The sequence below is a fragment of the Ochotona curzoniae genome, unplaced genomic scaffold (genome assembly GCF_017591425.1).
Source record: "Ochotona curzoniae isolate NIBS_2020 unplaced genomic scaffold, NIBS_Ocur_1.0 contig_66, whole genome shotgun sequence".
Lineage (NCBI taxonomy): Eukaryota > Metazoa > Chordata > Mammalia > Lagomorpha > Ochotonidae > Ochotona > Ochotona curzoniae.
In genome coordinates, this window is record NW_024466512.1 from 22,271,601 (window position 1) to 22,294,583 (window position 22,983).

Below are 22,983 nucleotides of genomic sequence, written 5' to 3' on the forward strand. Positions count from 1 at the left end.
GAGAGAGTGTTAAAGAGAGAGGGAGAGGGAGAAATGTTAATTTGTGAATTAATGGCTTTTCTCAGCGGAATTGTAAATTCAAATGTCACCTCACACGGTGACACCACGGCTGGTCTGCTGAAGAAGCAATGATAAGATCCCCCACCTCCCTTGGCGGCGCCCCTCCCTCCCCAAAGATAGCTGTGGAGTGGAACATGCTACTTTTAATTTGCAATAACAACACAACAGAGGTATGCAGTAATGGCTGCCTTCTCCCACCCTCCTCCTGGCTTCCTTCCCCTTAGTCCGGCTGGCTCCCCCATTTCCTCTTTCCCCACCTCCTTCTGAAGTAACCCCTCACCTCACCCTGGGTGACACCCTTCCCCCCCAACCCCCCATCAGCCAGTGCCTGATCACATGGGGAGGGGGTGCCACTGGAATTGACGATGCTGCAACTCTCTCTTCTCCTTCAATAATCAGGGAATTAATGACCCTGAAGTTAAAGTGAGGCTGATACCGAGGCCCTGCCCAGCGTTGGGAAAAAGCCTTCATTGTTTTCAAGCAGGAGGCGGGCAGCAGTGAGGGAGATTCATGGATGGAGATTGAATATGCAATTTTCTTTCACCTTGCCAAGAGCTGCCCCTGGGCTGTGCCTGGCCTAAATTTTTCCTTTTACCATCTCTGCCTTATCCGGCCCTCCCACCTCCCTTCCATTCTTTCCAGAAAATTACCTTCAAAATTGATTTCCACTTTTACAAACAAATATAATGGGAACACAGGAAAAAACTTGGGCCGTGATGAATTAGGGCTGTCAGGTGCTTCCAGGTCTCCTTTGCTTTTGTTTTACTACCCGATCTGTTCTTTGTTTTTCCAAGGGCTGGGAAAAGTGCTCCCCCATCCACAGAGTGCCCGACCCTCTGGCCCACCGGGCATTTGGTTCCCGGACCCAAGCAGTGGCCTGGCCCCAAGACTCAGTGACAGACTCTTAGGTGCCCAGCGGAAGTCTGAGCTACCTCCTCCTTCTCAGTTCTCTGGCCATTAGGATCCCACCCTCCCAGTGTCCTCACCACCTCCCCCCAGGCTGCTTCCCTCGACCCCCACACCATGTTCCCTCTGACCCTCATACCTCTTAAAGTCCAGACCAGATGCAAACCTCCACCTCCTCTAATGTGGGCAGGATCAGTGTATACCTCGACTAGAGCAAATAAGAGACAGACACTGAGAGATCCTGGAAGGCAGGCAGGTGGAAAACCAAGGGCCAGACTCTGAGACAGGTAGATAGGTTATTCATCCAAGGGCTCTGAAGCCTTGACTCACTCCCCCTGCACCACCTGAGCAGGCAGGTTCCCTGCTTCCTGAGCCTCAGGCTGCCAACCCCCATACGCTGGCTCAGGGAAGCCCATCCACTTGCCAGCAGAATATGGGGTAATATATAGGCAATCCTTTGGGTCAAACTCTACCTACACCTATCCACGAGACTCTTGGACACTTAGCATCCCCCGGCCCAGCTTAGATTTCTCTGGTGCTGGTAGACACATACATGGTCCCAAGCTGGTACTCTTTGCAAGCCATACACTTCCCAGAAAACTTCATGCCTTCCCAATGCACGGCATCCTGAATCACCTTATACCTCAAGATGTCACAGGAGAACACACACACACACACACACACACAACCACATACACTGTGTCCATACAACAAGCACCTATTCCCCAAACCAATCCACTTCCAGGTAGCAGCAGAGGTATTCACAGATGTGGCATGATGCCCCCATGTGAGTAAAGGAAGGAATCTTTATATACATCAGAAAGGCCTGTGAAGCATGGAAGAGGTCACGTGGTGGGTAACCGCCGAGCAAGAGAAGGTGGAAATGGACTGACATTCCCCTGATCACATGGACAAGGTCAGTGACTGCTTCTTCCATGTCCCTGGTCCCATGGGGTTAGTGTACCCTGCTTCATCTCACACCTGCTCTGCTTACCAGGAGCACCACTGAGGTTGGGGACTGTGCTAAACAGATGGCTTTCTGCCACAACTCTGTTTCCCCTTGAATTATAAATCTTCCAAACAGGCTTCCTTTCCCATACAAGGTCCCATATTCCGACATGGTGCTGGCTTAACAGTCAACCTCCACCATCCAATACCACCCACTCCATAATCCCCGGGAAGCAGGTGCTGTTATCAACTCCCACTTTACAAAGGAGAACTCAGAGCTGATGGAGGTGGTTTGAGTTGCCCACAGCCAAACAGCCATGCTGAGTAGCTCCAGCCTGGGTTCTGGGGCTTGCCTGCTGGCTGCTGCAGGCTCCCCTCCTGCTAGGAACCTTTGCAGCCTTCTCTTATCTCAAGCCAGAACTCCTAGGCTCATTTCTGCAGTTTAATCCCCTTGTTTGCTCCAGGTCTAACCTGAACAATGCTTTGGGGGACTTCTAGGAGGGAATGAGGAATTAAACTGCTTCTTCCAATTCTAGCTTCACTCAAAGTAGAGGGAAGCTGTTAAAAGCAGCGTCAGGACCCAGCCACTTGCAGCCGGACAACCTGTCCTGCCGGCGAATGCACAACTGCACCCACTGGGCACCACTCGGCAGTACAACTGATTGTGCACCTAATTAATGGAATGCAAAACTACGGCCTCCTGCAATGCCATACATCAAGAAACGATCCCAGCTCATCTCCCTCACAGATCACACTACAGGTCTTCATTTGGGATTTTGGACAGGTTAAATTCCTATTCCCTGCTTCCAACAGCTCTGCCGGTAGGCAGCCATGTCCTGCGCCCCAGCTCAAAGCCAGGGGTCAAGGCAAAGGCATCTGCTTTCTCGGACTGACTGAATGCAGACCAGCAATACCAAGTCTCCATCCTTCCAGCAAAGAAGCCAAGGACTCAGGGGACCTGGCCCAAATTGTGACTAAGAAGCAAGAGTGATGGCAGAGTAGGGAATGGGACATGTCCCTTTTCAGACTGATGGACAACTTATTTTCCATGTGCTTCATGTTGGAACTGCCTCATCTATCCATAGCCTGTCTCCTTGTTTCAGTTTGTGAGCTTCTGAACTCTTGGGAGTGGGGTCAAGGCTTTGGGGCCGCACATTTGTTAAAGAAAAGTCTGAGCTTTTTCCTACTCCCACGCGCCAGCACAGGCACGGGAAAGAGGGAGGCAGGCTGGTGGTCACGGCTGCCTTTTCCCCGAGTCACAGCTGATCGGCCTTTTACTAATATCCCCGCAGATATGATTGCTGGAGATACTAATAATGCTGCCCATATTCTGAGTGCCACTGCCAATAATGCTCTGGGTATTATCCCTGTGAACACCCATAACTACTGCTGAGATTGTCTCCAATAATGCCAGCACACTCTGCAGCGACTGTCCTCGCAGACGCCCACCACCGTGACATCGTTAGAGCTGAGGAATAGGTCATGCTGTACCCGGAGGCAGGAGCGGAACTTGGGATTCGGAGAAGGCTCCCACCTTGTCTTTGGGGCAGGCTGGGGGACAGGAGTGACACTGCTGGGGAGCTTCCACTTTGCTGGGGGCCAAAGAGGGAAGCCTGGCAGGGTCAACCAGGTCCACTGGAAGGAGATGAGAGTCCAATCCCACCCCTGGACAGACACCTCGCCCCACCCCCCGACACACCCCATCGTCTCTTAAGTCAGTGTTCTCATGGGCCTGCAGCCTGAGCCCAGCTGCTGAAGGACACACCTGCGTGTTCATGCCGACCGGGTGGAGAACGCCTCCTGTGACCGACCAGCCTGCCAGCTGCCTTGCTACCTTGGCCTGACTGCAGAGTTGGGCTACATCATCTTGACACATAATTATCTGCCTTATTCTTAATCATCCGAGCTGCTCCCTAATGCAAACTGGGCCTGGCTGCGTCTGAGGCTTCCGGAAGAGGGAAGGGGGAGGGGCAGCTGAGACAGCTCTACCTTTGCTTTCTCCTCGCCTCTTCTCTCCTTTCCCACCTGGGACATAAGGAACAAGTGGGGGGAGGCAGGGCAGGGACTTCCCTCGAGGGAAAGGACAGCTCGGTGGGGCCTTGGGGGTTGGGGACCATCAAGGTAAAAGAACTCCTATCTCCAAAAGGGTCCTCTGGTCTTTCCTGCCCCAGGGTCAGGCCCAGCAGGTAAGAAGAGGAAACTTCAAGACTTCACACTTCCTGCACTGTGTCACCCTCACTGCCACCGTGCTGGAGGCCAAGCTTCCCAAAGTCAGCACCACCCCCGCTCCCATCTCTTCCTGCCCACACACCCTCAGTGGCTTCTCCAGCCTCCAGCTCATGCTCCTGTCCATTCCTGGCCTGCTGTCCCAGAACCTCAAATCATCTACCCAGCCCCACCTCCTATCGCTCCCCTCAGGCCTCTCCTTCCTGCCCAGGCTCCCCCTGCATTCCCTGGTCACGGGGCTTTCTATCAGATCAGAAGGGACTTCATGCCCTCTCCCTCTGCTTAGAGCAGCTCTTCCCTGCAGCTCCCCCCTCCACCCCACCACCCTGTGTCCCCACAGATATCTGATGGGCCTTTCCACCCCCTGGGCTTGGGTGTTCGACATGCCTCGCTAGAGTATAAGCCACTTCAGGACCAGAATCACATCTTGTTCTGCTCCAGGACCGGAGCACAAGCTTTTCTTTTTTTTGATGCACAGGAAGGGTTCACTGATTTCAATGACTTGGAAACAATGAAAGTGACCAAGTGCTTAGAGCTGAGAGCACTATGTTCTGGGCATACTGGGCCTGGCCCTGGATGACTACGGCCTCAGGCCAGGGCGTCCCTGCCCCTAGTGCCCATCTTCATGGCTCACAGGAGCCCAGGCAGCTCAGAGAAAACCTAGCCCCAACCCTGAGTCAACAGGGGACAGAGTGGAGACATTTCTGTGGCCTTCCTAGCCCCAGTCATCCCTCGTAGTGAGACACACAGGGGATGCAGCCACAGCAGAAACTCATAGGACTTGGGACAGGTTCTCCCAAAGCACTCAAGGTGCCCAGGAATAGCCTGGCACAGGCGCAGGGATGGGAAGCTCCCAAGGAGAATGGGAACTAGGGGTCCTTCATGCAGCCCTACCCCTATTCCCCACGCCCTACCCATTAGGGGCTGCCGCCAAAACAACCACAATGAAATTTAGTGAGTGGCAAAGGCCGTGGAAGCCAAATGGATTTGGAGATTTTGGAAAGGAGAACTAGAGCCAGACAAGCTGTTTCCCTGTGAAACGAGGCCATTAGGGCTTCTGGAAAGAGGCCAGCTCCAGGTCAGGCCTGTACTGCCAGGCCCAGGCATCCCCTGTGTTCCATCCCTGCCGCCAGAGGCCAGAGCACCTTCTTTCCTCCTCCGGGCCTGCGCAGACTCTGCTCTGGCCCTCTCTTGTGCACATTACTCCCAGAGCGCTCCCCATCAAGGGCTTGGCACTGCTGGAGATGACCACGTGACTGATTGTCCAAACAGGAGAGGGAGCTGCTGACTGGCCAAGAACCAGGGACAACAGGCATAAATTGGGATTGTCCCAAGCTAAGGGGGGAGGTGCCGCCTCTTTATGGTCTGCTTTCCAGGATTCTGTCTGCTTCATGGGAGACACCTTTATAATCCTTCACTCCCCACCCCCTTTAATGCCAGGAGGTTACTACATCCCCAGGGGAGCTAGTGGGGGGACCAGGGCAGGGAGCAGACCTACTTCTAGCTTCATCCGGGGAGAACCAGACGGTCCAGCTATAGGTGACATCATTGTCCCACCTCCCAATAGTTTGGAATCAGCCTTTCACCCCCAGGTTAGCAACCAACTGTCTCTCAGTCTCCAAAGCCTTCCCAAGGAAATGACTCATGCCTGTTGCCCTGGCATCCTCAAGGGTGGCCGAGGTGGGTCTGTGGAAAGTGAGGCAGGCAGGGCTGCTGAGCATATGGCAAAGCTGGGAGCCAGACCAAACAGCCTCCCTCCCTCTCTCCACAAGCCAGCAGGGCAATGGAGGGACCTGGTCTTTGCTGCTAAAATTGATCTCACAGCAGAGCAGCTGCAAGGCCAGGCCGAAACCGGAGCCCCAAGTCCAAAGACAAAGCCCGCGAAGTGGAAGCCAAACGTCTTCCCACCTCCCTACCTTCATCACGTTTCCTCTTCTCGCCATTGGAGCGAGGAATCCCCAGGATCCCATTGATAGAGTAGGAGCCCACTGGGTCATTGGAGGCGCTGGAAACGGGAGGGGAGGCCGTGCTGGGAACTGGACAAGAGCAAGGAGGACAGGCTATTAGAGTGCTGCTTGTGATCGGTGGTCAAAGCCCCAGAACTGGGGGTTGTGAAAAGCAGTGGACACAGGCGGACTGAGAAGCCCACTTGCCCCTTCTCTCTCTGGAGCTTGGGGGCACACTCTCCTGACCTTCAGTCCAGCCTGGGATGGGTGGTGACCACTCAGCCCCTGGCCTATTCTGCAGGCCTATGGCTCTTGTTGGGGCCCTTGAACTCCCTTTTTCGCAGATGGATGGAGTTGTAGGCCAGGAAGTCCCAAGGCTGAATCAGGATAGAAAACACCTAGCATGCTCCTTTGCAAGGCTCAGCCAATCCACCCCAGCTACCCCAGCCCAACCTCAGCTCAGTCCCCCAAGATGGAACTTCACCAACTCTGTCTTAGACTTTGTGGCTCTTTGAGATCTTTCCATGTTTTCTGGGAGACCCAGGCTGGTCCCCACACTCCTGGGAGTGTGCAGTTCTTTCTCCTGGTTGTTCTTGGTCTTGAGATCACTTGAGACATTCCCAAGTCCCCCCTCAGGGCACAGACTGATAAGCACAGACGGGTGTGACCTGACCTAGCCTTCCCTGCTAATGCAGCCTTGGGAAACAACTGCTCTTGCCAACCTCAGATGGGTTAAGGCCAACTGTTTCAATCCCTTGTTAATCAAGAGAGATGGGGACAGTGGCCAAGAGGGTACATCAGGAAAAACTTAGCCCCTCATACCCCAGGCCTCAACTATGGCTACAGCAGCATCAGGACCAAAGGACCACAGAGAAGACAGTCTGTGTTGGGAGGTAGGAGTGGGGGATATTGGCAGGTGTTCAGGTAGGCATGAATTGTGTCATGAAAGACCTTGAACATGGATCAAGAAATAAGGTAGAAAGAGAAAGAAGAAGGTAGAGTGGAGGAACAGGAGAGACAGGCTGAGAGAGCAGGCTAGGGAAGAAAGGGTAAAAGATGGAGGAACTCATCCAAGGCACCTCAAGGAAAGCCAAGTAGAGCAGGGGAAAGGCAGAGGGAGGGAAGAGAGAAGGATGATTTCAAAAGTGAAAAAAAAAAAAGAAAAGATGAAGATGGCAGAGAGGGAACAAAGAGGGACAGGTGGCGGAAAGAATCAATTGAACACAAAATAAGGGGGTGAGCGGGGAGAGGATAGAGACGTGATGAGAAGCATTAAAGGAAACAACTGATTCAGGGAGACTGAGCCACGAGAAACACGATACACTGACCCTGGCAGGTGGCCCCAGTGGAAGGCAGAGAACAATCCCAGAGAATGAGTCTTGCTCAGGGATCCTTGAGTCCTTCAGAACTCAGGGAGAGCAGGGCTGGGAGGGAACTGGCCAGGCCTCAGACCCCAAACAGGTGGGCAGTTGCCAGTACTCACTGGCTTCCATATGTGGGGCCCATCCTGCCCACCCCGAGCCGTCTTACCGATGGTGTGGCCAGGGGCAGTCACTCCTGTCCCAGCCCCGTCTGGTGTTGGGTGGAAAGGCTGCTGAACTTTGGTCCGGATGATCCTGCAACAGCATCAAAGGGTGTCAGCCACACAGGCCACTCCTGCCCCTGCTCAGCCCAGCCTGACCAAGCTCCTCCACTTTCATCTCTCCCCTCTGCTGCCTGCACATCTGCCTGCAATTCCTGCCACAGGCATCACACAGCCCCAGTCTATTGTAGCTCTGGGAGGAGGCACTGTTGCCTTCTGCCCTGCCCTGTGAGTCAGCCAACGTGCAGCTTAGTTCCTGGAAGGAGGATGGGGACAGCAGATTGAAGGGCCATAGCATCCTTCTGTTTTGAAGATATCTTCCTGTCCCACTTTCCCTCCTCCACACATCTGTCTCCATCTGGTCCAGGACCTCCTGGGTTTGGAGGTCATTTTGGAGCTTGCGTTTCTAAGGCGCTGCAACACAGGCCTCCCGAGTTGGCGGAGGGAATGGGCCTTCTCCACATCCTCAGCTACCGAGGATAGAGGGTAACCAGGAACCCTTCAGTCCCCAGGATTCCAGCGCAGCACACAGTCTCTTTGCAGATGTCAACGTTGAACAGCCTCTTTCTAAGCTCACTCACTGCTCTCAGACAAGTCAGTACCTTGTCCCCAGCCGGGGGCCCGAGGGCCTCCTATCCTGAGATTGGATCTCAGGTTCTTTAGTAACTTGGTTGGAACACAGGGCTCACCTCCCCTTGCACCTGAAAGTGGTAGTGGGTCAAATCAAAGGTGGGAGAGGCTTACCTTTCAGTGAGCCAGGGTCAGAGACAAAAAACCATCCCAGATCCAGGATGGAGGCAAACTCCCCACTCCTACCTCCTCTCTATTCAAATGAAGGGCCCTAAGAAGCACTGTGCCCTCCCCACGGAGAGGCACAAGAGCCTCGGTCACTTTGGCCAGGCAGCAGAGTCACCAGCCTGAGCAATTAGGCTCTGGCCAGCTTTTCGCAAGCACTGGCCAGCCCCCAGCTCACAGTGGGAGGGAAGACTCGCACCCACAGAAAGCTAAGCAATCTGCGGGCAGCAGGCAGGTGGTACCCAGAGATGCAGAAGCGGAGCCACGCCCCTTTGCTGGTAGGGGAATGGTGAAGAACAGGTGAAGCTTGGTGGAGATCATTAGAGCATCAAGGGCCAAACTGGTAGGAATGGCACTATGAAGTCCAGCCAGCCTTGGGCTTGTCTCGCAACTTCTCTAGGCCTCAATTTCTTCAGCCAAATAAGAAAGGAGTTGGATCACCACCGAATCTTCTAGTCTTTTTTTCTCAGTTAAAACAATAGTAATAATAATATAATTTGGAAATGAACAAAGGGGAGGGAGTTCTATAACCAGATGCTGAAGGAAGTGGAAACAAGACGAGGCAGCCGAGTGCACAGGGCGCTCAGGGGTTAATGCCTGGACCAGTCAGCCAGGAACAGTGGGCTGCAGATGGCATGAGGAGGAAATAAGGCTGAAAACACGGATGTGATCATGATCATGGCTATTTTCCACTTATTGAGCATTTATTAAATACTGATATTATATACAGTTTATATGACTTACATACACTCTGTTAATTCTCACAATAACCTCCTCAGTTAGATACTATCAGCCTCATTTTGCAGATTGGAAACCAAAGTGGCTCACTAGGGAGCACACAGCCAGTGAGGGCAGAGTTGGGATTCAGGCCTCAGCCTATGCTTTCTGCGACTTTGTCTTCCTCCCCTCAGAGTGTAGGAACCAGGCTGCCAAGGTCTCAGCAGACACACGGACAAGTGGCTCTCAGGAGGTGGGAGCTCAGGAAAGAAAAGGCAGAATATGTAAGACCGTGGAGGAAGAATGGCCAGGAACTGGACTCCACCATGGTTCTAAAACCCCAGTTCTGGGGGACAGGAAGTCTGGTGATTCGGGCCACTGTCAAGAACACAGATGCAGGGGCCACTGCCTGCAGTGCCAGCATCCCAGGTGAATGCCAGTTTGAGTCCTGGCTGTTCCCCTTCTGATCCAGCTCCCTGCTAATGGCTAGGGAAAGCAATGGAAGATGACTCAAATGCTTGGGTTCCTGCACCCATTTGGGAGACTCAGATGACGTTCCTGGCTCCTGGCTTCAGCCTAGCCTTTGCTCTAGTCATTGTGGCCATTTGTGAAATGAACCAGCAGGTATGAGATTCGCCTGTGTGTGTTTGTGTAAATCTGCCTTTCAAATAAATGACTCTTTAGAAAGAACAAAGAGTAGGGATGCAGGGAGTGACTGGTTTGGAGGATGCTGGTACTGTGGGTCCTGGATGTAAAGCTATGGAAGTTGCAAGGGCAGTCTCCAAGGGAACATGCCCAGACATAAGCTAACCCGAGAAAGATTTAGGAGGATGTGAGAAAGTCAAGAGAAAGAGTTTTGGAAGATGTGGATGCAGGCAGAACCTCCATCAGGCTTTTACACCTGAGTCAGCAGAGAAGAACATAACAACCATGGTGCTCACAGCAACACAAAGACTGAAGAGAAGTGGGAATACAAGAGATTAGAAGAATTGGGTGGTCATTAGTGACCTTGGGGAGAACAGTCTCAGCAAAGCAACTGGAGCAGGAACCAGACAGAATGAGGTTAGCTGGAGAGCAGGGAAGGGAGAGCGGCAGTAAAAGCTGCTTTCACCAGTCTGTAGGAGAGCAAAGGAGAGACCTTGTAGAAGGCAGGGGATGGACTGGCAGCACAGCAGACAACTTGCAGGGTAGAAAAAATCTGGGAAGTTGGCAAGTTGAAGAGGAAGAAAGAGAGAAGTGAGAGAGGGTCTTGTTTTCCTAGTAATGAGTGCCAGGCAGAGGGCAGAGGGATCAGCCAAGATGGCCTGATTTCAGGTGGCCAACAACTTCCAGAAGGAGTCTTCACTTATCCATAAAGTGGAAGATAAGGTTATCTCCCACAAGCTGGGAGGTGGATTTGGGGCACAGTTACATGACACAGACAGGACAATAGCTGAGGACAGTGTAGACTCATCTACAAGAAAAGTGTGGAAGGCTACTGAGAGATTCAGAACAGCTGCTGCTAATTCACTACAGCAGAAGCTTCACTGGGCCTGGAGTGGCTCTGGCTCGGGGGCTGCTAGGCCGGGGACTCAGACAGCCCCAAGGCTGGGGCTGGGTGAGACAGATAACCAGAAGATCCAGGAACTAAGACAAGAAGCTCCTGTCTTAGTTACTGAAGCCTCTGACCCCTGGGGCACTGGTACATGTGGTGATGGGAAATCACTATATCCTGGCAGCACGTGGTGGTGCAGGGCAGAACAGCTGGGCAGGACACCTGCTGCCAGCTCCAGGTGGCTGTCCACAACCTGGGCAGTGAGCACTTGCCAGTCCCCAGACCCAACCAGGGGGAATTTATAAAATGAGAATGTGGAAACCTGATGTCATCCAGTGCCCTCTTGCACCCCATGCACCCTGAAAATTCAAGGGAATAACTCTGGAGGCCTAAGGATAACACAAAGCAGTTGTTCAGGGTGACAGCCTGGCACTCCTTCCTCTGTGCTCCTCTTCCTCTGGGGCCCCACAAGCTAGCCAGGCACTTCTCTATCCTCCAGGGCCCAAGCAGGTTTAGCCTAGAAGTCAAGTTGCCAGACACAGAACCTCGCAGGGTGGGACTCTGATGGGTGCAACTCCGCAAGCATCTGTGAAGTATCAGCCCCCATCCCCACGGACACACTGCCCTGCAAGGCTCCCCACTCCCCCTTCTCCTATGTCCTTCTTCACAGGATGCTGGCTCCCCCACCATCTTAGGAGAGAGGCACAAGGACTTTCAGACACTCGAAGACTCCCACACTCACAAGTGAGGCAGAGGAAATATGGATTTGGGATCTAGGCTCAATCTACCCAAGTCAGAATCCCAGCCCCATTACTTATTGGAAAACCCCTGGTAGGTTCTTCCATCGAATGTAAGATAAGCTCACCCTACTCTATCCTGGTCTATAGTCAGAAGTAAATGGGACATGCTATGGCTGAGCTTGCTGGCTGGCTGGCTGGCTCAACACAAGCTGGCTACAGTAATCCTAACACCCAGTTGTATTACTCCCATGGGTGACCCCTAGGTCTGGCTGCTTTTAGTTTAGGACCCTGGGCTAGGTACAGGTATAGCTCCCTCTAGCCCCCAGCCTAGTCAATGGGAATGCTATGGAGACCCTGAGAAGACAGGGAACAGCAGCAGCAGGGGTTACGATGTGACCCAGAAAGAGGTGGCATCAGCAAGACTCAGGGAGACAGACTGGGGGCCGGATCAAGCCCTGCCTGAGGGCCCTGGGAAGGCTCCACAGAGAACCAGATTGCTGCCGGGGTTTTGTGGCAGAGCTGTAGCCGAGGGATGACCAGGCAGGTAGTGAGGTCACTCCCTTTTTGGTTGAACTCTCAGAAAGCCTCAAGCTCCTCCCACTTGGACAGAACCTGTCTAAGGGGCCCTGAGCTAGGAGCAAGATGCTGGCGGAGTTTCTTCCCACACTCTGTTCAACTCAGAGAAAAGACAGGCAGGCATGCTCCACCTGCTCAGAAGGCATCAGCTCTCACCCAGTCCCTCTCCCTTTTCTTCCTGTTTCCTTCAGTCCTTCCTTCATGCTGCTTCCCCATCTTGGTCTCCCTCTCTCTCTCCATCTCCCCTCTCTTTGTCTATCTGTCTGTCTGTCTCCTTGCACCCTGAAGTCCCACTGAGGCCATGCGAGTTTATTGATTCCTGGGAGCTGGGGGGAAAGAGGGAAGCAGGGCTGGGGTGCAGGCTCAGGGATGGAAATAGAAGGCTATAAATTATTTGTGACAGGAAAGCAATAGTGGCAGAGTGCTGAGCACAAGTCCTGTGTCACTATTAGATTCCTTTTAGCCTGATGACACTGTAAAAAAGGTTAAGTGTCTGCTGGAATCGTACACCTGGGGGGCCGGGGCAGCCTAGGAGCAGAACAAGCCACTGAGAGCAGGTATATCAATTCTCCAGGCCAATAATATTCCTCTCATTGATCGCCACGCAAAGTTCAAAAATCTCATTACAGCCAGGCAGACCGGGAACTTTTTACAAATCAATAGAATGATATAATGTATGTATACTTAGTACAAATGTATCTATTCATCTATCCATCCATCCACTGTCTGCCTCAGGGTTTCCAAGTTAACCTACCCATCATATTATGTTATGTTATGTATGATACTCTGTTGCATTATATTATATGATAATAAATGGTGTGCAAAAACTCCCCCTCAGGTGGAAACAAACCGGGATCCTATTAGCATAGAGGTGACCTCAGACAGTTCACCTTGAAGGGAGCAAGGTGGCAGCATTTCCAGGACAAGGCTCCAGCCACAGCACCACTGTCTGCTGAGTACTTGTACCATGCTAAGCAATGTTTTAAGTGCTTTTTGACAAAGGGTTCTCTTAACCTTTCCTGCAACCCATTCTGCATTTAAGGTATGCTGTAACTTGCCCAGGATTGCCCATTTAGTAATGGTAAATTTGGGATTTGATTTCAGGAAGACTTACCCTGGCTTCCATATCCTTAACCACTTAGCATACTGGTTCTAGGGAACAGAGACACTCAGATGTCTAAACTAGATTCCATATCCAATCCCTGTTCCTCACTGGCAAGTGGGAGTGATTACATCTGCTGGAAGCAGCTGCTGGCAACATGTTGGATACATGGGATCTCATAGCATGTTCCCAGGAAATCCTGTCCCACTCCCTACATCAGACCATCTTTTATTTTACTTTTTAACATTTATCTATTTTTATTTGAAAGGCAGAATTACAGAGAAAAGGAGAGATTGAGAGAGAGAGAGAGAGAGAGAGAGAGAGAGAGAGAGAGGTCTTCCATCTGCTGGTTCACCTCCCAAATGTCCTCAAATGCCAGAGCTGAGTCAGTCTAAAGCCATGAGCCAGGAGCTTCCTCCAGATCTCCCATGTAGGTTCAGGGACCCAAATACCTGGGTCATCCCTCACTGTTTTCTCAGATGCATTAATAGGGAGCTGGATAGGAAATGGAGCAGCCAGGGCAAAAAACATATAGGATGCTGACCCTGCAGGTGGAGCTTAGCTCACTACACCACAGCACCAGCCCCTTGATCTCCTTCTCAATTCTGGAATTATTTCTTAGAAGAGTAGCAGGCAGGTCGCAATCCTGGTCACATAACTGGTTTTCTCAAAGGCTCTCAGGAGCAAGATGTCAAATACCCACACCTGTGTTACGCATAGGACTGAATCAGCTTAATCTATTAAGTCTTCCTCTTTCAATTTTACATATTTCAACAACATAATCTTTATTTCAAAGTTACTATTATAAGTGGTATTTTTACTGCTCAATTTAAGCTTTCACGGGTGTCCTTTAAACAGGACAATGGGACATAACAGGTTAAGTTGTCCTGGAGAAGATTGTCTAGTTTTAGCCTTTGGAAAAAAATATTGAATCCCCAGGACAGGAAAAGTGTGTCCCAATTTGGTAAATGAGCAGGTCCCGCTGCCTAGGCCAAGTAGGGAGTAAAGCCTCTGCCAGGGATTTCAGTCCGCCTTCCTATTTATTGTAAACTGGTTCATTCTTGTGAGCAAAATTACATTTGCTTCAGCAAAAAATATTTTGCCCAACTCCTGCAGGTAATTGGTCCAGCTCAAATCTTTTAGCGCTGCCTGACTCAGACACAGCCTCGAGGCAAGTCAGCAGCGCCAACAGCTGGAGACTCTTCACAGCAGAACTTTAGGTGCAACATCACAGATCAGCCTGGAAATTGTCAGCCCTCCTGCAGACGGCCTTGCTCTGAGAGCTCTAAGATCTGGATTCTCCCCTTCCGACCTGCCAGGAACTGGAACACTGCAACTGGCCCCCTCCTCCCCACAGGTGCCCAAAGGTAACAACAGCATGCACTTGTCTGCGGTTTAGGGCACACGCTGTTCAGTAGGCTGTGGCTTTGTGGTTCAGGCAGAGCTTCTCGGGGCTTGCCCAGGCTCACTCACATGCCCTGAGGGTTTCAGACTGGCCAAGGGACCACATGTCAAGTAGGCCTCTGTGCATGAGAGTGGCCACTGGGGAGAACCAGGCCATCCTTCAGACCTGGGGGTGACCTCTTTCAGCCTGGCTGAAACACACAGATTCCAGGTGACCCCAGTTCTTTCCTGGTGCGTAAAGAGTCTGTATCTCTGGTGTTACCTCTTGGAAATCATCTCTGAACTCCAAAAGCATGAGAGCCCAACCAGGAAACCTGATGCAGGGTTTCCTCCAACCACAGGGGAGTCCCAGGGGCTGCTGGCCAGGGCAGGCCCTGATCCCCACTTCAGAGCCCCTGGATTAGAATTTTTGAGCTTGGATACTGGAAGAACTGAGCCTGAGACAGATAGGGTGAAAAGCACCCTGTCAGTGATCCTGGGGACCTTTATGAGCATCTAGCTGGAGTCTTAGCGACTAAGCCAGCTCCTAACTCTTGTCTTGTCAATCTCATTCTCTCCATCTGTCAGTCCTGACTCTAATCAACATTGTCACCAAAATTCCGCTGTAGAAACCAACCTAGAAAAATAAAAACCATTTCAAAATGGTCTTGGGTATACTCCAGGATGGCAAACTCCCAGTGGATTTCTTAGACACCATACATGCTGTTGCGTCAACTTAGCCTTCTAAGATTGGCATTGAGGATGATAATCCTGGACGCCCAGGCCAGAGACAATTTACCAAGCTACACAGGCCATGGGGCTGGCCCAAGGGTGCAGTAATGATGGTTTATATAATAAATAGTAAACATATGGATTGATTTAACTTCAAGATATGCTTGGGTTTAAAAATTAAGGGGTAATGTGTTTAACTAACCATTTGGAAACCCGTCTGTGGTGCATGCCAAGGCCAGAGCGTGACCAGACTCTAGCTCCTGTCACCACTGGCCTGGCATTCAGCTGTCAGGGACTCTAGTTAGAGCTGCCCACCCCACCACAGGCCTGCTCCGAAGGCTCAGGGGCTGCTAGGTGTAATGGTGGATCATGTGCTACAGCCATAGATTCATTGCTGTGACCAAGGCCCCACGCTCGGTGCTCAGCTGTCCTCCCTGTCTCTCTACAGACAGCACCTTATGCCTCAGCAGCAGCAGACAGAGGTCCATGAGTGGCTACCTGACCTGTCCTCCTCCGGTGCTGCCCACCTCACCAGGACCCAGAGAGTAGCCGGCATTCAGTCTCTTCCTGAAAGAAAGCCATGTGGAGCAGTGGGCACCGGGCACAGGGGTTAACAGTTGGTTGGGGCACTTGCATCCCATATCCGAATGCCCAGATTCAAGTCCCAGCTCTGCTTCCAATCCAACTTCCTGCTCACACATATGCTAGAAGACAACAGAGGAGGCTTAAGTGCTTGGTCATGTGGTAGACCAGACGGAATTCTGGGCTCCTGGCTTTAAACTGGCAATTTCAGCTATTGTATTGTGGGCAATTGGGGAAGCAACCCAGTAGATGGAAGATCTGTTCTCTCTCTCTCTTTCTCTCCCTGCCCCCATCTCTATCTCATATATATAATAAACTATAAATTTATTTTTTGAAAGCAGAGAGTTGTGGAGCAAGGGGAAGACAATTGGAGAGATCTCTGATCTACTGGTTCATTCCCTAAATGGCCACAATAACCAGTGCTGGGCCAAAGCCAGGAGCTTTTTCCAAATCTTCCATATGGGTGGCAGGGACCCAAGGACTTGGGCCATCTTCTGCTGCTTTCCCAAGTGCATTAGCAGAGAGCTGGATCAGAAGTGGAACACTAGAACATGAACCAGCACCCATATGAGATGTGGGCATTGTAGGTGGAGGCTTAACTTGCTGTGCTACAACACTGACCCCTCTCTCTGCCTCCAAATAAATCAATAAGTAACTTGTCTTTGGACTCAAGCAGCAGGCAGATAATTCAGCCAGGCTTTACTCCTGGGCTGAAGTCCTTGCTTTGCAAAAGGAAATGTAGCTGCTTCCTGTAGACCTCAGGAGAAACTCAAGACTCCTGGGCCTGGGGTCCTGCACGATAGCATAGTGGTTAAAGTCCTTGCCTTGCACACGCCGGGAACCCATATGGGTGCAGGTTCTAATCCCGGCAGTCCCGCTTCCCATTCAGCTCCTTACCTGTGGCCGGGGAAAGCAGTTGAGGACGGCCCAAAGCTTTGGGACCCTGCACACCCATGTGGGAGTCTTGCAAGAGCTCCTGGCTCCTGGTTTCGGATTGGCTCAGCTCCAGCCATTGCAGCTACTTGGGGAGTGAACCATCGGATGGAAGATCTTCCTCTCTATCTCTCTTCCTCTCTGTTTATCCGCCTTTCCAGCAAAAATAAAAATAAATCTTTAAAAAAAAAAAAAAGACTCCTGGGTCTGGCCTTCAAAATCTGCCCTGATTTGGTGCTGCCCTGGGTCTCCAGTCCAGCCTGCTCTGGTACCCTCCTGCCCTCAGGGTCCAGCTCAGGGCTCAAGGCTTTGTTTTCCTGCTGACTCAACTCACAGTCTCCCCTGGACTCTGGCTTCTGCAAGGATGGACACTGAGTCTGTCACTTGCACCTCTGTCCTTCCAGCTCCTAGCAACAGGCCTGGCATAAACAGAATCACAGCACAGTGATCTGGTGAATGCCAGAGGACTATTATCTTTTTCAATATTAACAGTAGCAGAACCTTAGGAGACAGAGTGGACTATCGTGTGTTCCCCGTGTACCAGGCCCCCTGCTGAGAACTTCCTCTGGGTTCTTAATTCTCAGAACAACCGGGGGAGATTTTTATCTTTATCTACCATGGGAGTAGTAGAGGTTCAGAGAGGCTAGGAAACTTGCCCATAATCACACAGCTGCTAAGCAACAGAACTAGAATTTGAAACCCAGTTGTTTCACTCCATAACCCATGCTACTGACCACTGGGTAGAACAAGGCAGCCACAACCAGGACTGATGACAGGAGCTATGAGAGTCTATGCTTGAAGAGACAAGCTGCATATAGCAATAGCAAAATCTAATCTATTCTTATCTTTATAAACATAAGCTTAATGAATATAAATGATATAAATATTTTATGTAGACATAAAATAGTAAATGGTAGCAATGATAACTATGATGATAAAAAAAACAATGTCATTTATTTAATTATAAGACAGGCATTATAATAGATGTATTTTCTCATCCAAGTTCTGAATACTGCTGTACCAAACAGGAACACTGTTTTACATATGAGACAACGGGGAGGGTAAGCAAGTTCCCCAAGGTCAGATGCTTAACAGCACTGAAGCCAGACTTTGGATTCAGACCTGCGACTCCAATGACTATAGGCTGACCTCTTCTGGAAATTTCTATATTAATATTTCTTTCTGCTAAACTATATGTGCATGGATAAGTTTTATGCTCTATTCTTTGCAAAACCACAATCCAGACAACTGAGGAAACACATATGCAATGAGCAAAACTGCATGCAGCTCTGGGCTGAAACACACTTCCTTCAGGGGTCGTGTGCCACAGCTACATTTGGTAAGCATCCTATCTGTGCTACAAACAAATCACACCTTAGATAGCCGCATATTTGATTCACATTGGTATGGTTTGGGGGTAGACTTTCCAAATCTTCCCTATCTACCTACCTACCTCTCCATCTATTTATCTACCTATCCACACACACACACACACACACACACACACACACACACACACACACGCTCCACATCATGTACATTACAACTGCACAATGATATTGCACATAGATGTGTTTTTCAGCTTTCACATTTTTAGAAAACACTTCTGAGATTAGTGTATCTTTGCCTTGATGTATCAAACCAGTATTTATAATAGTGTGCATATTTATCAAAGTCTACTTCCTGACTATTTACCAAGTTATATGTAATTCTGTCACATATTAGCCACAGGGAGAGTCTGTACCCATCTCTGCTGTCTTCCTGGGGCACTCAACGTTCTCACACCACAGTTGTGTTCCCATGCTGCTCTGTGCACCAGCATGGGTGTGCGTAAGCGTGCCTTTGTACACCTGTGCATCCCTCTCTGTGGCCAGGACAGGGTGGGGGCAGGGGCTGTGGAAATGAGAGAATTATTAAATACCAAGTAGAGGTGCAGTAAATTCCATTGATTTTATAAACTCCAACTTGTCTTCAGTCTCCTTCCATTCTTTATCCTGGGGGCATTGCAACAAAAACCTATTTTAAATACATTTGCTTCCCCTTCCCCCTCCCCAAAAAAGTGTCAATATTTTATTTGGATTTTTAACTTCACTCCATAACAGTTGTTTGACCTCCTGACTCATGTGAGTCACATAAATTCTGGGACTTTATTCAGGAGCCATGTTCCTGCTATTGAATAAGCAATTTGGGAGGGTGAATTAATGACTTGTGCTGTTGCTGGAAAGTCCCTGAAGAAATATTAAAATTGCTTGCAGACTGAATCGATACTCAGTGAACACCCAGCAAGAGGGCCTCAGTTCTGGAATGGCCACAGGAGGCAAGCTCAGTAAAGGAAGGGGAATTCCTGCACCCAGCTCAGGCAGCAGACCCCCTGCCCCCACCCTGCCCTCCTTCCCTAGAGCTCTGTCATTTTCCAGAACAGCCAAGTCTTATTAAACCTCAGCTGGGACAAAGCTGATTTCTGTCTCGGAAAGCAGGCTCAGGGGACAATTTACTCTCTTAGAAGCAATGAGAGCCTGAGGTCTCGCTGGAGTAAGGTCCAGACATCCACCTGCTGGAGAAAGGTGATGGAGCTGCAGCTGCTCTCTGGCAAGCTGCCCTGTGCCTGTGGAGGCTGTGGCTGTGAGCACTGGGCTGGTGTGGTGTGAGGCTGTGTGCTGCTCTGCTGGTCTGATTCTCCAAGTCTGACCACTGTTTACTATCGCCTGGGTGGCCATGTGACGCTGGCCTTTGTGGTTAGGTGTGCCTGTGGATGGAGAGTGTGGACGCTGTGTGTGTGTGTTGCTGTGGGATGCATTGTGTCAACACATTCCTACAGCTGGCTTAAGGTCAGTTACCTGGTGTGTCGTGTCGCGGCATTGTACAGAGGTGACTGCACCTTGTGTAATGCTGAGCTGGAGGAATTTGAGTATTGTTTGGTGGCAGGGTCTGTGTTTTTGCTTTGAATTATTATGTTCATTGATCATATCAGCATCTTTTTTCCCCCATAATAGGTGTCTCCAAGATGAGGTTAATAGTAGTCTCCTTGGTGATGTGGGTTGAGTAATGGTGTTGGCTCTGGGTGGTGGTGTATGAGTCAGTAATTGCTTTTAATCGCCTTCTCAGTGTGGACATGAGTGAGAAGGTCCATCCTTTAGCTCTTTTTAAGCTTACTCTGGTCTGGCCATAGGCACTGCTTTCTAGAAGCAAGCCTCTATAGGTCAAGGCAAACCCATTTCTGCTGATTGAATACACAGTTCTGCTTGTCTCAGAAACAAACTGCCCCTCCTCTGCTCAACAGTTTTGACTCCCCCCACCACTAGCCCAGGTGCCCACCTCCTTCTACCTGTCTAATTTAGAAAGTGAAGACCCTGGGCCAATTCCTTTGCCTGTTGAGAGTCCAGATCCCCACCGGGATTAAAGAAGGATGGATGGGAATCAACTCCCCAAACCCAGCAGGGCAAGGGCCCAAACCCTAGCTCTAACCCCACTCGCTGCAGCTCTGACCAGCAGGGCCTTCTTCCCTCTCAGTAGTCCCAAGGGATGTGGCTCAGTAGCGGCTTGTACCAAGGGAGGGACATACACCCAGGGAGAGCCGGGGCACAGGTACCAGGAGTGGCTTTTCACTAGGGCCCAGGGCCCATGATCTTGGCTCCTCAATACAGAAATGAGTGCATGGCTGCAGATGAGACAGAGTCCCCAATGCGATGACTCAAGTGTCTGCCTCCTCTGCTCCAAATACGATATGAAATGTGGCTTTGCGGACATACATGGGTTTTAGAGCACAGGTTCAAATCTTAATTCTGGACTTGGCCTGTGCCCTTGAGCACATACTTAACTTCTCTGTACTGCAGTTACCTCACTTACAAACAATCCTAAAAAACCCTAAGGGGTCGTTTAGAGATTTAAGTCAATGACTATATGCAACATACTTAAAGACAGTCCCTGCTGCAGTAAACACCTGCCAGCTATGATGATGATGATGAATGTAAGAGCTTACTGGGGAAAGCAGCCATATGATTGGCATATGCATGCATACAAAAACATACACATGTGCAGTTAAATTCCAAAGATAAAGCAATGTGTATGTGTGTGTGTAAACGTGTGTGAGTCTGTTTAATCCAAGAAATGCAAAGACCATAGTCAGACATCACAGAGGCAGGTGCAGCTCTGCCTCTGACCTTTTTTCCACCTGGACACTGGCAGGAGCTGGGACTCAGAGCCCCCACCCCCGCACATTCCCTTGTGGGAGCAGCAGACAAGCTTGAGTGGGTGATGGACAGAAGGGGGAAAAAAAGGATCCTTGAGCTCTTGGGATTCAAAGTCAGCTCTTTTAGAAAATTCTTTCTAATTTTCAAAATCTGTGGGCATACATGTGGGATACTGGCATGAAGGTATTAAAGATGAGGACTGGGGAGAGGTCAGGAGTGACCACGAAGGAGTCCAGTGTGGAGCTCACAGAAGTCCAAGTGCTGAACTTGATGATCTGAATCAGCTAATTGTGACAAGAGCAGGGTTGTGTGTTGGTCTCGTCATCTAGGTGGGAAACAGCAGAGCAAGTTCCAGAAATTTTGCCTTTCATCTTTGTTCTTGCAAGGCACAGAGGAAGTAGAGAATCCACAGTTGTCCTTGCACTTTCAGTCACTGCTCCCAATAGACTAAGTCCAAAGTCCATTTGTTCCTCTGAATTTGCCCCCCTAAAACTTTTCACCTCTCAACAATGGAAACAGTTACTCTGATGCTCAAACTCCCAGGCTGCTCCAGAACATCCAGAGACACAGGACAACAGCAGGGAGAGTTGGTCTGAATTTGTGCAGTATTTGCTCATCTCTCCCCATCCTATTCCTGCAACTTTTGTCTTTTCTCCGTTTTCTCTCCTCTGTTCCCTTCCTCCTTCTGTTTACCTCTCCTTCCTCTTCCCTCTCTGACATTTACAAATCAGAGGAATGCTTCAAATCCATCAAATAAGGACTTTCCCCACTACCCTTTCATTGTGTCTTTAAAGAGAAAACTACAAAATACAAAGTACCACAACCCACGAAAATGCCATGAAGCCCAGAAAATGCCAATCTTCAACTCCTCAAGCAACACAGGCTCACCCAAGAGACTGAGGGTGTGGTTGAGCGAAGCACCCATGCACGCAGACACACACATGCATGCACACACAGAGGCCACTGCTCGGGGGATAAGAAGCCACCTGTCGGACTGACTGTTCCGGGTCAGGTAACTATGTCCAAGGCGTTGTCTTTTTCTGGAAATAGAAAGACCAGGCCTCCTTCCTAAAGGCAGTTGGGCTCACGGAGGACTCTCACAATCCTGTTGTGGAAGAACCTTTAAGCTCTTCCACCTTTTTTTACTTAAAAGTTCCCAGGGTTTATGCACACAAGCCAGAATGCACACACATTGACATAAACACCTCACAAGAAATACACACCTGATAATTAGCACTGCAATAAGAATAACGACCCATTTACTGGTCACTTACAACATCCCTGGTGTAATTCTAAGCTGGTTGATGTGACTTAGCTCATTCACACTCTCCCCCATGAGAACACATGACAGAGAAGCACTACTGTCACTGGATTATATGAGCGCACATCAAACACTTCATGGAAAATGGAATTTAAAAACTACTCACATTTTGTATGAACTTTTTGAAGCCCCCTGGGAATAGTAAGAGAACTGAGGTCTAGAGAGGTCATGAGATGGATCCCTACCATGTACTTGGTGACCAGGGAAGCTGTCTTGTAGCATATGTGAACTGCCTCGCTGACTGCGGGTACTTAGCAAAGGCATATTGAATGAATGAATGAATGAATGAATACACAATCCAAAGGTCTATTAAGAATCTGATAGTTTACCTTAACTTGGCAAATAGGACTGTGGCATAACAGGTTAGGCTGTGCCTATAATGTCAGTATCCCATACAAGTGCCAATTTAAGCCCTGGCTGCTCCACTTTCAAAGCAGCTCCCTACTAACGCCCCTGGGAAAGCAGAGTAAGATGGTCCAAGCATGGGTCCTGCTTCCACATGGGAGACCAGCCCCGGGTGTTGCAACCATTTGGGGAGCAAACCAAAAGATGAAAATTTCCCCCCATATACATACTGCTCTGTAACCCTACCTTTCAAATATTTTCTTTCTTTCTTTCTTTTTTTTTTTAAGCCTGGCAAAGAAGACTTCCTCATGGAAACCCAACCCAAGAACAACTTAGACTTATCTGGACTAATTTGGGGAGAAGAA

The 22,983-nt window shown here is 50.1% G+C and overlaps 1 protein-coding gene across 6 annotated transcripts in view; it reads right to left on the reverse strand.

Moving 5' to 3' along the window:
- PAX2 (paired box 2) overlaps positions 1-22,983 on the reverse strand; it is an 85,365-nt gene that overhangs the window by 36,494 nt on the left and 25,888 nt on the right. For 4 of the 6 annotated variants that reach the window (XM_040991817.1, XM_040991815.1, XM_040991814.1 and 1 more), the window contains 2 exons: positions 7,617-7,702; positions 6,057-6,176 (listed from right to left, as the gene is read on the reverse strand). In XM_040991817.1, the coding sequence (XP_040847751.1) occupies positions 6,057-6,176; positions 7,617-7,702 (206 nt within the window). Of the gene's footprint in view, positions 1-1,105; positions 1,175-6,056; positions 6,177-7,616; positions 7,703-22,983 lie in introns of all 6 variants that reach the window. The other 2 variants (XM_040991811.1, XM_040991812.1) reach the window with 1 other exon arrangement.